The sequence below is a fragment of the Cebus imitator genome, unplaced genomic scaffold (genome assembly GCF_001604975.1).
Source record: "Cebus imitator isolate Cc_AM_T3 unplaced genomic scaffold, Cebus_imitator-1.0 Scaffold200, whole genome shotgun sequence".
NCBI classification, from domain to species: domain Eukaryota; kingdom Metazoa; phylum Chordata; class Mammalia; order Primates; family Cebidae; genus Cebus; species Cebus imitator.
In genome coordinates, this window is record NW_016107515.1 from 1,740,487 (window position 1) to 1,756,051 (window position 15,565).

Consider the following 15,565-nt stretch of genomic DNA (forward strand, 5'->3'; position numbering starts at 1 on the left):
TGCTAGCTGGGTGGCAGGTCACTTGGCTGAGTGCCCTTCAAGGCGGCCCTGTCTTCAAGATCTTCCCAGAACAGTGTTGCTGTCTGCCTGGCTAACACCCCTCCAGGCACACAATGATCAGGGGTGTTGAAAAGCTGCGGTGTGAAAAAAATCAAATTGCTGCAACTTTTTTTTGAGACTGAGTCTCATTCTGTCACCCAGGCTGGAGTGCAGTGGTGCAATCTCGGCTCACTGCAACCTCCGCCTCCCGGGTTCAAGCAATTCTCCTACCTCAGCCTCCCTGAGTACTGGGATTTACAGGCGTGCCACCACGCCCAGCTAATTTTTGTATTTTTAGTAGAGACAGGGTTTTACTATGTTAGCCAGGCTGGTCTTGAACTCCTAACCTCAGGTGATCCACCTGCCTTGGCCTCCCAAAATGCTGGAATTACACGTATGAGCCACCGTGTCCGGCCTGCTGCAACTCTTGAAAGGAAGTCTTCTACAGAGGCAAGGTGCCTTTGTCACTCCACCTTGCCCACCGCGCCATACACATGGATTATCTTTTGGGTGGATGCAGCCTTTCTCATAGCATGGTAGCCTAGAGTCCCCTGCAGCCTAAGATCCCAACTTTCCCCAGCCCCTGCTTCCCCTGCCTTGAGGGCTTCAGCTCTGGTAGAAATGTTCACTCTTCCAATGCAGCACTTGCTGCACAGAGGCAACGAGGCCCCAAGAGGCTCAAATCCCTCCCCAAGCCTGCCAAGGTCCCCAGGCCCTGGGGACAATCACGGGGCTCAGTGGCACAGAGCCCACCCACCTCCTACCTTCGGTCCCATTCTCACCCGCTACAGTTCTTCACACACAAGGTGATGCCATGGCCCTGCACAGGCTCCCCATTACCCAGGACAACAGCCAAGTGTCATGCTTACAATCGAACCCCCCATCTACCTTCCAAGCCTCCTCTCTTAGGCACCTTGGTAAGAACCTTCCACAGGGAGAAAAGAGGTTGAGGTGAGCCTCCAGCCTAGTGCCAGCTTCTGGAGATCAACCAAGGTACCACTACACACGAGGGCATCCAATAGCGATGGCCTCCATCACTCCCTCTGGTCGGAAGATTTCGGCCTCTCCAGCCCACTCATGGCTGAAAAGCATGTTTGGGATCCTTCTCTTTCTTCCTGGGCCCCATTGCTACCTCCCACAAATGTGCATGACATCACACATCGCCTATGTACACACACCACACATGCAACATTAACACAGTAACCAGCACTGACTGACCTTAGCTGTCCCCTGGCTTCAGCTCCAGTCAACCAACTTACTTGACTCCTTCAGCTCTCAGTTTCCCCATCAGCAAAATGGGGACAGTTTATCATATTTATCTCAGAAAAAGATTCTATTAGTAACAATAATTACTCATTTTCCTTTTTCTTTTTTTTTGAGATGAACTCTTGCTCTGTCACCCAGGCTGGAGTGCAGTGGAGTGGTCTTGTTTCACTGCAACCTCCACCTCCCAGGTTTAAGTGATTCTCCTGCCTCAGCCTCCCGAGTAGCTGGGATCACACACGCATGCCACCACGTCCAGCTAATTTTTTGTATTTTTAGTAAAGATGGGGTTTCACCATGTTGGCCAGGCTGGTGACCTCGTGACCTCGTGATCCACCCACCTCAGCCTCCCAAAGTGCTGAGATTACAGGCGTGAGCCACCGCGCCCAGCCACTTGCTTTTCTTTACTTTTGTAAAGTGTTGAGCACTTCCTCTGTGCTAAGAATCTCGAGGTGTCTCCCTCCCTAATGACGAGAACAATCCTATGAGTTGGTATGATTATTATCCCCATTTTACAGAGAGGGAAACTGAGGCTCACAGAAGTTATATCATTTGTTATATGACACAGATTTGGAAAGAAATCAAGATTCAAATCCAGCCCGGTTTCTCTCCTGCTTCACCCTCGCCTGCAACTGTTCTCCCTCCAGCTCCTCACCCACCATTCTACTTTTCCAGGACGACAACTGGTTCAGGCCACAGGCCACCGTTTGGGGGTAAGGAGGTTGGAATATTGTCCACAAAAGAGCTGGGGGCTTTGAGCTTTCTGCCTCCACCCAAGAGAGAAGGATGGGGTCCCATGGACCTTCCCGCCCAGTGCCCATTCTCTGATCCTTGAGGCTTCATGCAACCCATGCCCCTGTCTTCAGGAAACTTGCCCAGAAAGGGAGGGGCTCCCTGGTCCCAGGAGGGGCAGCCTCCAGACTTCCGGCCACCTTCCACACCACTGCCTCCTCCTGCAGCAGCGGCAACGGGCCAGCGAGGTTTTCAGAGCATCACTAAACCCTAGGACCTTCATCCTCTCCAGCCGGGGTTCTGGTAAAGTCAGCCCCTCTCTCCACCTGAAAACGCAGCTCTGCTAACTTCCTGGACTCTGGCCTGGGGGCGCTCTCTGGATTATTGTCACAGAGAGTGAAGCTTACGTTGGCTCCCACTGGCTGGGCCCTTGCCCCTGTGCCAGGCCCCATGTCCACTCCTCACACAGCCTGAGCAGCTGAAACTATTACTATGCCCGGGTTCCAAGTGACAAAGGAAGACGCAAAGAGGTCACGGGACTGGCCCAAATTGAACAGAAACTGACTGAGTTGTGATCTGAACTCATCTCTGGCTCTGAAGCCCATGAGTTTCCCATGGACAGAAAGGGTAGGAAGAAGGCTGGGCCCACCCTGAATCTGAATGTGGCTCCCATGGGTGCCCCCGCCTCCTCAACCCCGGGCTTCTGTCCTCCTTCCTGTCACATTCCCCACACCAACTCAGCCAGGACAGACAGTGACTCCGCAAAGGGCCCTTCCCCACCCCCAAGCCTGTCCATTAAGCTCCCAGGGCTATCAATGTATTGATTGGCAGGGTTGAGCCATCCGCAGGGAAGGGGGGCACTGCAGGATGGGGGCTGGGCCCGAGGGTCGGCCTCCCTCTCCCCATACATCAGCCTTCGTGGTACAGATCGTCAATACGGGCGCCACTGCTGCAGGCAGCCAACCCTGGAGCGGTAAAGACCCATGCCCTGTTCTCCTGCTCCCTTTCCTCTTCCCGCCGATCCCTGCTTCAGTTCTAGCTCCCTAAAGGCCCTGGGTAGGGAGAGTATCCATCCATGCCCAAGAGATAACTAACAAGCCCTTTATTCCAGCATTCAAAGCCCACCACAGCCTTTTCCATCACCCCCATTCCTGGGAATGGATGCGCCAGCCACCCCAGTTGGCTTGGAGCTCCATGAGTCCACCAGGCTGATCCCTGCTTCCAGGTAACACCATTCCGTGTGCCCACAAGGCTTTTCCGCGTAGGCGCATACACATATGCACGCACGCAGAGGTTCACAGTGTCCTCTTCACCTGGATTGCTCTTATTTCAAGGTCCACATGGACCCTCATCCTAGGCCAGACCCTCTTGCCCCAGAGTCTGGTTCTAGGCCAAGAGTACCCACCTACCCTTGAGTTCTTGCTCCTCTGCACATACCCCCAGTTTCTCTCAAGTCCCCAAGGGCTGGGGCAGGTGCTGGTCCTTGCTGTGTCCCAGCCCCTAGCACAGAGGAGTGGTTGGGGGAACTCAGTCCGGGTCCCGCCCCCCAGGAGAACCTCTCCCCTAAGCCTCCACTCACTGAGCCAAATTTCCTCCAGCATGCCAGGTCTGTGCCAGGTGCCATGGTGCCCGCAGCAGGGGTCAGACCTCCCTTTGACTTCCAAGAACCCATGGGCTGGCGGACAAGCCAGGCTTGAGGCACTCCAGAGTTGAATGCAGAAGCGCAGCTCACATTTACTTAACACTTATCATGAGCCAAGCGCTGTGCCAATTGCTTCCCTCGGGTAGGGGGAACTCACCCTTCCGGCAACACCAGGAGGGAGGTTTCTGTCCTGATGCCTACAGGAATGATAAGCCACAGAGAGGCCAGTCAATCACTCAATCACACAGCCACCTGAAGCAGTGCTGGGCCCAGAACCCATCTATCCCTGTGAGCCCCACAGAGAGTCCCCTGAATCAAAGGCAGTGGCCAAGTGCTATGTGATTCCAAGGCAGAAGGTGGGATGGGTATCAGGGGAAGCAGAGCTGTCCAAAGTGCATGCCACCTCTTCATGGAGAACACATGGAAGGGAACGCCTTGGACACCTTCTTCATTTCCCTCAAAACCAGTCCAGGTATGCAGCAAGTGCCCCAGAAATGTTTGTGGATTGTTGATGTGGATTGTGGATTGTTTGTGGATTGTTGATAAGGAGCAACACTATCTTTAAGTGCCTACTGCATATCTGGTCATCAATTACTTTTACCAACAAGCCAGGGGAGTGGAATTATTATTCTTATTTTTCGCATGATGAGGAAGTGGAGACTCAGAGAGGTTAAGGGCCTTGCCCAAGGCCACACAGTCTTGAGTGACAGAATGGCAATTAAATCCAGACCTAAGTCCGAAGCCTGTGTTCCCAACTCAGAGTGGAGGAGGCCTGATGTCACTGATCCAAGGAACACATCCCTTCTAGCTATCTCCAGCACCCACAGCATGTTATGTACCTAACACAGACAATATAAGTGATTGAACAACTACTATCACTCCATTATTCATCGAGTGTTTTGCCGTTGTGCTAGCTACTCTGCATGCTATATCCCACTTAGTTCTCACAATAGCCCTTAAGAAGTAGCTATTTCTCATGATCCCATTTTACAGATGGGGAAACTGAGGTGCAGAAGATTGAAGGTTAAGGAATATTTGCTAAGCAGCTGCCAAGAAGAACAGCAGGATTCAACCTATGCCAAAGCCTATGCATTAAGCACCACAGAAGCCACTGACCCCACCTCACTGATACCCGGGTAGGTAAATCAAATCTCAGAGGGAGGTCAATGACCAGGGACGGAGCCAGGATTGGAACCCAGGGATTCAGGGATTCTGCTCGTTGGCCCACAGGAGGCTTATCTTTGGCCCCATCCTTGGCACAACAGCATTTTGAACGGCCTGAGGTCCTTTGCCACTGAGATGTCAAAGAAAACACACAGCCAGCAAGCTGGACCAAAGTCCAAGGGACTCAGTGACCTGCTAGGGTTCCAGAACAAATCCCCATGCTCCAGCCCAAAGTGCTGACAGCAGGCCCAAGCCCTTTCTAAGGCCAACCCTCCCCTTCATGCACGGCCACAGGTCCTGATGAGTTAGGGAAGAGCTGGCACAGCAAAAGCTAGGAGCATACAGGGGTTCCTCAGAGCAGCCTTCACCCACAGAAGGGAGCAATCAACACCTCCCCTCCCAAAGTGACCACAGGGCAGCAGCCCCCAGGAAGGACCCACTATACCTAACAGGGGGCGGGCAGGGGGCAAGGGACCCTCCTAAAGTAAGAGGCATAGGAGCTGGGTCTGGACGGCAAACAAGAGTTTGGGTCACGCACAGTCCCTTCACAACCACCTGAGGCAATAGGGACGGTGCCCTTGGTTGTTTTTTCCCATTGTACACATGCAGAAGCTGAGACCCAGGGAGGTTAAGTAACTTGCCCAAGGTCACACAGCAAAGGGAAGACAGAGCCACACTCCAGAGCCCTCATCGAAGTAAGCTTGAGTCTGAGAACCAGGCAGACCCAGAGCTGAATCCGGCTCTGCCTCTCTCTTGCTATGTGACCAAAAGCAGGCTAATTTCTGCCCCAGTGCCTCTACTTTTCTTTCTCTGTGGAATTCCCTAATTCCAGGCTGATTGTGAGGCTTGACCTGGATGTCAAAAGCACATGGCGGCCAGATGCGGTGGCTCACGCCTGTAATCCCAGCACTTCGGGAGGCTGAGGTGTGAGGATCACCTAAGGTCAGGAGTTTGAGACCAGCCTCACCAACATGGTGAAAACCCATCTCTACTAAAAATACAAAAATCAGCTGGGTGTGGTGGCATGCAGGCTGAGGCAGGAGAATTTCTTGAACCTGGCAGGTGGAGGTTGCAATGAGCTGAGATCACACCACTGCACTCCAGCCTGGGCGACAGAGCGAGACTCCATCTCAACAACAATAAAAAAAGTACTTGAAAAGTAGTAAGCACACTATACCTGGTGGCCACTATGAATATTGTTGTTTTTGAAGGCTTGATATGCCTGCACCCCGATTTTCCACACCCACAACTCTCCTGCTAGAGGACTAGGTCAGAAGCAAAAGGCCCTGCAGAAAATGGAAGTCTCTTCCTAATACCCGTCTAGACTCCCTTTGGGGGTCCACTGTGCCCTTGGAGCTGCCCAGGGCATGGTAGAGCCTGCATCTGTGACCCTGATGGGCTGCCCCAAGCCCGCTGACACTGGCCCTGCCAACCACAAGAAATTCTAAAAATCCACCTCCTTATCTCAGAGCGGGTGACACTCCCGGGCTTCAGGAATGCTGGTGGGGAGCCCCGATCCCTCCTCCTCCTCCTCCTCCACTGGGGAAAGGGTGGAAGAGGACCGCTGAATCCCCTGGCCCCCACCTTCCAAGTACTCCCCTCTAACTCTGGGACGCTCTCAGATCAACACATTTCAGGAGGATCAGGACCTGCAGACTCCAACTCGGACAGCCTCAAGCCCAGAGATGCCTACCTGGGCCCTCAACATCCCCCTACAGCAGAGTCCAGAAAGAATCTCACTGCAGACCCCTAGCGTGTCCCTAAGCCTCCATGGTCCCAGCAATACTCTTTCTGAATAATTTCAGGATTCTTTAAGGAGAAAGTCTACCTGCTATGGTAGAAAAAACACAAGATCTTGAATCCAGAGTCTTGGGTCTTAGTTATGACCCTAAACAAATCCCTTCCTCATTCTGTGGCTCAGTTTCTCCATCTGAGAAATAGAATTATTACCCTCTCTTACCTTGGTTTCCCTGTAGAATGGTTAACAGAACTGAACCAGCTTCCCGATGTAAGGGACACTCTAGAATTTCTACAAGCACCACCTTTTTCCTTCAAGCAAATCACTCAGTTTCTTCCTCTGCTAAATGGGAGGAAGATGTATGAGCCTGCCTCACTCCACTTTACAGTGCTGGGAGAGGAGGGGCAGAATAGACAAGCCTCTGTTCACCTGGCACTTTCTCCCTTTAAACTGGGAGCTCTTTGAGGCCAGGGACTAACCAGACCTTATTCCCAAGGCAGCAAGAAGGAGGCTCCCAGCAAGTATGTGTTGAATGAATATGTGACCGTGGAGGGATGGGTGACGTTGATTCAAGAATGTAAAAGGCTGGGCACAGTGGCTCATGCCTGTAATCCCAGCATTTTGGGAGGCCGAGGCAGGCGGATCACCTGAGGTCAGTAGTTCGAGATCGTCCTGGCCAACATGGTGAAACCCTGTCTCTACTAAAAATACAAAAATTAGGCCAGCATGGTGGCACGCACCTGTAATCCCAGCTACTCAGGAGGCTGAGGAAGGAGAGTCACTTGAACCCAGGAGGCAGAGGCTGCAATGAGCCAAGATCACACCACTGCACTCCAGCCTGGATGACAGAACTCAGGAAAAAAAAAAGTGCCATCCACTAAGAGAGCTTCCCATCCTCTTTTTGTCCCAAAGGACACCTTCTCCAGCTTCCGCATGCTAGCCAGATTAAAGAAAGGGTCTAAACCTCACTGAGGAGGCTGGGTATGGAGGTAGTCAGGCCAAGAGGGGGCGTGGAAGGAAACTTCCAAACTTGAACACTTCTTGCGGTGAGAGAGGAAGTGGCGCTGCAGGAGGGACAAGGGGCTAAGAGGCTGGCAGGAGGGACAAGAGGCCAAGGGATGCCCCCCACCCCTCCCCGCCTGGCCCGCCTCATGCCTGGTCTGTCTGGGGAAAGCCAGGACCTAGCCGAGCCTGGCGGCAGGAACAATGTCAGGCAGGTGCCAGCCGAGCTGCGTGAAAGGCCCAGCCCGGTGTCATTGTCAGAGCTCAGCCAAGTGCAGAAAAGCAATTTACTGGTCACGCCGCTTGCTCCCCACGGAAATTTTTAAAATTCTTCCAATTTGAGCTATCTATGGTGTCCCGAGTCACATGGAGAAGGGATGAAGGGACTTTATTAAATTCCCAGCTTCCCACTTCCCAGGGTGGCTGGCGGGTGAGGGCGGGGCTCACCGCTTTGGGGGTGGGCAAGATGGTATCTGGCATTGAATGTGCTCATGGAAACGTAGCTGGGGGCAGGGACCCATTCTGAGCCTGGTAGCGATGGACAGGAGGAAAGGAGGGGCCCAGAAACTCAGCTGCTAAGACTGGACCAGTCCTGGAAAGCACTGACGTGGGGGAGGGAAGGGTGCAGACACATCCATTTCCCAGCAGCAACAATGCGCCTTCCTGGGTGGGTGAGAATTTGCAAAACTTCTTCCCCCACTCCAGCCCCCCATCATATACCAGTTTAACCCCATGACCACCCATTTCACAAATGACGCAGCTAAGACTCCAGGGATCCACAGAGAGGGAAAGATGGAGCTGGAGCTGGAGTTCAGGCCTAGGCCACTGGATTGCAAAGCCCTGAGCCCTTCCTGCCATGCAGAGAGGCCCCCCTGGCCCCTGCTCACCCTAATGAAGCTTGAACTGTACCCACTGAGTGCAGCCTGCCCAAACCTCAGCAGGGAGCAGGCCTCAGACTCCTGGCAGTTAACATCATGTGGCTCCTACCCCTCATCTCAACCATTAAGGCCACCCCACCTTTGTTCCTGTAGTATGAATGGGGACAACCCTGCCCATAACCCCCAGGATAACACTGCTTCATCTTTAGGTGTCACAGATGTTTTGAAACTCTGTGGGGAGACAAGAACCCTCTTCCAGACACAGCACATCTGAGCACCATTTTTGCGCAATGTTTCAAGGGCCTCACCCTCCCACAATTGCATCCTTTACACTCCAAGGATACATGGACCATGGGTTAAAAACATCAGTCCTATGGCACTTCGGAAGCAGAAAGGCCGGTAAACAAAGGGGCAAAGGAAGGGGAAAGGCAGAGGCGGTGGAGAAAGGAGCCTCCCTCACCTGTTCCAAGGCTGCCTCCTGACCTAACTCGGGCAGATCACCCAGCTCTTTCCCAAGATGCTGGCTCTAGCTCTGGCCAGGAGGTGGAGGTGGGATGCAGAGTCACACTCCCTCCCTCCAGCACCCCGGAGAACACAAAGACCACACAGCAGCCCCTCCTGGGCCCCACTTCAAGAAGAACCAAGAGCAGCAGGTATCGAGAGGCTTGAGCCACACATCTGAAGGCTTCCCTGCTACTCCATGCTACTCCATCCCTCCTGCCCCCAGGCTCAGCATTCTGGAATCAAGCTCTTGCCCAAGTCAGACAAGCAGACCCCCTGGAGTGACCCCAGGGCCTGCCCTCTGCAGGCTCAGCTGCAGACTAGGCAGGCCATGCCTGGCACTGGCCTCCCTCTTTGACACCAGCCATTCCCCACCCCCGCCCCCATCACCACACAGGGTCACATCTGCTTTGGCAAACAGCCAGTCTTAAGTTACTGACTCCAGTTGTATTGATTCAAGGAGTCACTGGGGACCCCAGCCTGGCCAGCAAGAGGAAAGAACCCATCAGTCCGTCTGTCCATCCACTCTTCCAGGCCAAAGCCCCACTGGATGTGTCAGCTCAGTGCCTATCAGGAGGGTAACAACCCTCTCCTGGGCTTGGAAGGAAGACACCAGGCCCACCACTGCCAACACGCAGCAGTGCTCAAGGCACACAACACTCCCTAAGCCAGAAAACCGGGAGAACCACCACTTTCCTGTGCTCAAGGCTCTCTCTGAGGATCTCCAGAATCCAGAAGGCTAAGGTCTAAGCATCTTCTCTAATCCCAGAAAGCCACCTGCCTTCCACCGAGGGGGAAGGGTCAGACAACCCTCTTTTGGCCTGTGTCCAGTTCCTCCTGGCTGCCCCCTTGTAGCTCTAGGAGGGTGGGGGCTTGGGGAGCTGACGCTTCCTATTCCCTTTGCCCGCCGCCGCCCCCCTCCCATCCATGCACTGGCAGCCCAGGTCTGGTTCTAATCGGGGCTGAAGTCGGCTCCCTTTTCCCTCTTCTCTTTCCCTCCCCCCCCACCCTTTTTCCTTCATTTCTACGGCTTTGGAAGCCAGAGCGTTCCAACTGTCTGCGTGCCAAGACCTTCCCGAGTCTGAAAGCTGCTGAAGTAACAGATCAGATTTTAGCAAGTGCTTTCCAGGCTGAGCGCCAAGCCCTCTTCTGATTCACGGAGAGCGAGCGAACGGGGAGCAGGCGGGGAACCAGCGAGAGCTGCACCACCTTGGGCGAGGGCGTGCTGAGCGCGGCCCGTCCGGGAGCGGCCTCGCGGGCAACGGCCACTCGGCCTAGGCACCCTGTGCCTCCACTCGTCCCGGGCGTGTGTGTGTTTGTGTGTGTGTCTCAGTACAGCAAGCGACTTCAAAACCGCAGGGTAATTTACAACTGAAGCTTTCTCCCTGGACTCGAAATCCACTCGGCTGAAAGCCTTTTTGTTTGGAAGCGGCGATGTTAAGGGAAGGTTGGCAGAGAAAATCCCTAGGTCCTACCCCTCACTGGCTGCGGGCAGGGGTCTTAGAGCCAGGCAGATTGCGGCGGCTGAGTCCGCAGGCTTTGCGGGATCTCCTCCCAGCCAAAGCCGACAGGGGCCGCGACTGCCCGCGCTGGCTCTAGCCCCGAAGCAGAGCCCCTTGCCCTTGGCCGGTCCCCCGCCGGCGCAGGGTGCGCGCGGAGCCGCCCTTCCGTGCCCTGGGAACAGGTGCACTGGGCTTGGCGCCCAAGAGAGGTGGGGCACAGGGAGGGGGCGCGGCCGGGGAAGTGGGGTCAGCAGGTACCGCGAGGCAGGGGCGGGAGAGGTCAATGTCAGGAGCCCACGTACCTGTACCTGGAAGCACAGCAGCAGGAAGTGTAAACACCTGCGGAAAAAAGATGGAGAGGCGGTCAGTGGGACCTGAGGGAGGGGGCGCACGGACAGACTCGCAGTCGAAGAGTCGGGCGAACGAACGGGCGGGCAGACAGAGGCACAGGGCACAGGCACACGGACAGACGGCCAAGCAGGGTGGGTAGCCCCGCGCGCGGGCGCTTACAGGCAAGTGCAGGCGGAGGGCGCTGAATACATCGCTGGGCGGGAGGGAGGCGGCGGCTCCTAGCCCAGCCTGCACATGTCCGCTTCGCGCGGCTGGGACCGGGCGCCTCCGCCGCCGCCGCCGCCGCCGCCGCCGCTGCTGCTGCTCCTTCCTCGCCGGCTGCTGCTGCTGCAGACTCTGCTGCTCCGGGGCGCTCCGCGGCGCGCCCTGCGGCATCAGCGCCCCGCGCGGCTCCTCCCGAGCGCTGCGCCCTCCGGGCTGGCGCAGAGGCTGCGGGGCGGCAGCCGCTGTGCAGAAGGCGCCCGGCTGCTGCGGGGAAGCTTGCTCACTGCTGACCGGCCGTCCGGGCGTCTGCGGGAGGCTGGCTGCCCGGCTCAGTCCGCGGACAGCATGCGCAGCAGGGCTGGAAGTCGGGTTGAGCTCTCCGGCAGGGACGCGGGGCTGCGTGGGTCCAGGGTTCAGCGCTCCAGGTTCGGGGCGCGCGGCTGCGGCGCTAACGCGTCACGGCCGCTCCGTCTGGGCGCCCGCCGGCTCATGTCTCCTCCTCCCCGTCTCTCCGGCCGTGCGCATCGCCGCCTCCCACCACTGGCGGCGGCCGGGGCGTTTTCTACGCGCGGGCGGCGAGGGGGCGGGGGGCCGGGGGCGGGCCCGGGCCCGAGCCGGCACAATGAGGATGCTGGGCCTGGGGGCTCCCCCCTCGGGGCGCGGCCGGACGGGCGCTCAGCTCGCCTGGGTGCGCCGAGCCCACATCAAAGGCGGCACTGCCTTCTCGCCTGCCTGCCGCGGCCTCTTGCTGCCTCCTCCTCCTCCTGGCGGCTCCGGGTTGGAGGGGAGGCGCTCAGACTCTCGGCGACGGGACCTGCAGCTCCGAAGGGGCAGGACCCGCGAGACCGGAGATAGCGCTGGAAGCCGTCGGAGCTCCGCGCCCGAGCGCAGTGACCCGCTCCTCCGCGCAAACGTTGCCCAAATTGGGCAGGCGATGGTCCCCAAGAACGCAGTTAGGTACGGAGCGTCCTCACCTGCCCACATTCGCTACTCGCGCTCACTCATCAGCGCTCGAATAGGGACCCGGGAGAGGGCGGGTCACACCCAGCCCCGGGCCGGCTCCACTGGAGGGGGGTCGCTTTTCCTCGCCCTGTGATCGTGGAGTTTCCCAGCCACCCTCTTGACTGCCTATCCACTTAAGTGAGCCCCCTTCCTCTTCTTACATCCCTGCTGCTGCGAAGGGGGCTCCGGGGCGTCTCTCCTTCCCACCCCTCGCCCCCTCCGGGGCTCTGGGGTCGGTTCACGGGATCCCAGCTAGGCTTTCCCATTGGCAAGCCAGCTTTGGAAACACACGGCTACCACCAAGCGGCCCCGAGACGTCACTGCAACCCCTGCACCGGCGGCTGCACGGCGGAAAGCATCCAGCAGGACTCTGGTCAGCGACCACGCTAAGGCCCTCTTTCGGTCTCCTCCCGACACCAGGCTAAGACTTGCCTCCGTTTGCATACGAAGCAGCTTCGTTCTTTTGACCAGGGCCCCATTCAATACACTGGTTCTTACCGCCTCCGCCCCTTCCAGAGGCATAACTCCTGTCCTTCCCACCAACCCCAAAACGTAGGTGTTCTTGTCACGCACCTGCCTCACTGTCTAGAGCCCGTGTCAAGCAAGCTTTGCTTGGGCCTGACGCTAAGGAAAATAGGTCACAATGAGAAAGACACTTGAGAACTGGTTCAAGCAAAACTCAGGAATCCAGGGTATTTGGTTAAAGCCTTCTTGCGTTGGCAATGGTTGATGGTCCCATTTCGCTAGAGCATAAACTGAGGTAGGTATTGACAAACGGTGCTATTTCCTGAAGCCATGAATATAAAACATTAGTAATTGTTCCAAGTATCAGGCCTCACTGCAAGCTATTTTAAGTTCCCTGTCAAAGCTGAGGCTATTTTAAACAGCCCCTTTTTCAACACTGGACACAAGTGCAGAAAACCTTTTCAAACCAAGTGCTCAGTGATGGGGAAAATTCCCGCGTGAAGGTTTTGGGCTGAATTTACTTAGACGTTCTCATTGCCAGAACTGGACTTGCAAAGTTACTCGTAACTTCCCAAGTTCTGGAGAAAATGAACGGATCCCAAGATAGGATGCAATGACCAACCATAAATAGAAATGGACAGAAATGCTCCCACCGGTGACCTGAGTCATTGCCGCCATCTTTGACCTTGCTTTATAGGAAGATTGACGAACCCAGTCAAGAGAGATTTTTGGCTTACCATCTGCTAGTTTGAAGTATCTCCTGGCTACGAATCATGCTTCCAATTTTCTGTACGGTTACTATTTTTTATTATTTGTGGATGGAGTGGGTATATAATATGTATACCCTATCTAAAATGCTTGCAATATTTTTCATTCTTCAGATTAAGTATATTTGCCAATCTCACTTATCAAACAAATCGACCAAAAAGTCCAGTCAAGAGAACAGTTCTGAGTAAGAGCATGAACTCAGGAATCAGAGGTACTGCATTTGAATATTGCCACCAACATTTACTTATAAATTCCAGCAAGCAACAGTCTGAGACTCTTCTGCTTCCTTATCTACAAAATATGGCTGAGAATAGTAACGACTCTCACAGAACTGTGAGTACTGAATGAGCGGTCTGCCACATAATGAAAGCTCCAAACGTTTTAGCTGTTAACTAATAATGCTAATTATGGTTTTCAGGTTATTTTCACATTTCTTTGTGAACAATTTCATGAAGTAGGGAGGCAGGATCATTTCCAATTTACAGTTGAAGAGGCGTCTAGTCAGAATGTCTTTTGAATCGAAATACATTTTATACCACACATTCTTTTCCCCACCATTCACAACCTCAAGTCTAGTTTCATGTACCTATTCACCAATATGACCTATTTATATGCCTGAATCTTAAATTTGGTATGTTCATACAACACTTAATATAAGCCGGGCACGGTGGCTCACGCCTGTAATCCCAGCACTTTGGGAGGCTGAGGTGGGCGGATCACCTGAGGTCAGGAGTTCGAGACCAGCCTGACCAATATGGTGAAACCCCATCTTTAAAAAAAAAAAAAACACTTAATATATACCACTATTTTAGTAGTCGCTTCTTATAAATTCAATCACAATTCACTGAGATCCTACAGTGTCAGGCCCCCATTAAAAGGCAAGGTCCCTGCACTAAAAAAGCACTTCTTTTCTACTAGGGAAGATGGGGAATAAGCAAATACACCAAGATATAAATGCTGGTTGGTTACCAGTGCTTTGAGAAAAACCAGTGGGATGAGATAAACGGCACGGGAGACAGAGAAGCCAGAAGACCTCTTGGTAACATTGAGGCTAAGACCACAAGACAGGAAATAGTCAGCCATGCAAAGGAGTATGTCAGGTAAAAGATGTGAAGTACCTCCAGTGGACAAAGGCTAGGCGACTGGCAGGGTTAGCCCGGGAGAGTGTGGCAAGAGATGAGGGTGAAAACAGGCAGTGTGCTTGACCATGCCTTGTAGTCAGGCCTTCACAGGAAATTAAGTAGACGTCAACAGCTTTTTGAAGGGTACCAGTTTTGCAATGCATCAGTTTTAAGTGTACAGTTCAGTTCTGACAAATGTATCCAGGTATAAGCACCACCTCTTCTCAGGTAATCTTCCCACCCCCAATTGCTGGTCCCTCCCAAGCAATCATTTATCTGCTGGCAGATACATTTATTTTCAATTTCACATAAACGGAACCACCCAGTATGTGCTTCTTTGTGTCTGGCTGAGCATGTTTGAGATTGATCCTTTGTTGCATTTTGCAGTAGTCAATCCCTTTTCATTACGGGATAGTATTTTATAGTATAGACATGCCAGAAGTTGTCAATTAAGGGCCTTGAAACGGGGTCAAAATCCAGTTTGTTAAAAAAATAAAAATAAATAAAAAATAAATAGAAAAAGCTTTACCCTGGGCTGGGGTGGGTGGATCACGAGGTTAGGAGTTCAAGACCAGCCTGGCCAAGATGGTGAAACCCTGTCTCTACTAAAAATAGAAAAATTCACCAGGCATGTTGATGGATGCCTATAATCCCAGCTGCGCGGGAGGCTGAGGCAGAGAATTGCTTGAACCCAGGAGGCGGAGTTTGCAGTGAGCCAAGATCATACCACTGTGCTCCAGCCTGGGCAACAGAGGGAGACTCCATCTAAAAATAAATAAATAAAGCATTACTGTGGCTAAGAATGAAGTGGAATGCTATTATACCATTCCACTTCATTCTTAGTAGCTGGAGTAAGGAGGACAGTGAGAAAGCTAGCTGTCACCAGTCCAGATAAGAGTATAGCCAGCTATGTGCTATTTTGGGGTCAGAATCAGACACGCCTGCATTCAATTCTCAGCTCTAAGCTAATAAACTCAGGCAATTTTCTGAGGGGAGTTGAGAATGTATGTTGACTGGTAACCCTATGAAATATAAGCCCTGCAGAGCATCTAAGTACCTTGCCTACTGACTAACCCTAAGCACCTAGAACTTTTATCTGAGACAGTATGTATTTAAATTAAATCCCCTTGTTCAAATGTGCAAGTAAACTAAGCCCCGCAATGTGTTTTTTTTTTTTTTTTTTTTTTCTTTTG

At 53.7% G+C, this 15,565-nt stretch overlaps 1 protein-coding gene across 2 annotated transcripts in view; it reads right to left on the reverse strand.

Annotated features, from left to right (window-relative positions):
- The window catches only part of FGF18 (fibroblast growth factor 18), a 36,970-nt gene extending 25,418 nt beyond the window's left edge, over positions 1 to 11,552 (reverse strand). Inside the window, exons 1-2 of one of the 2 annotated variants that reach the window (XM_017547685.2) lie at positions 10,972 to 11,552; positions 10,764 to 10,800 (exon numbers count right to left, since the gene is read on the reverse strand). In XM_017547685.2, the coding sequence (XP_017403174.1) occupies positions 10,764 to 10,800; positions 10,972 to 11,003 (69 nt within the window). In that variant the 5' untranslated portion in view covers positions 11,004 to 11,552. The remainder of the gene's footprint in view (positions 1 to 10,763; positions 10,801 to 10,971) is intronic. The other variant, XM_037745426.1, reaches the window with a different exon arrangement.
- Between the last annotated feature and the right edge of the window lie 4,013 nt (positions 11,553 to 15,565).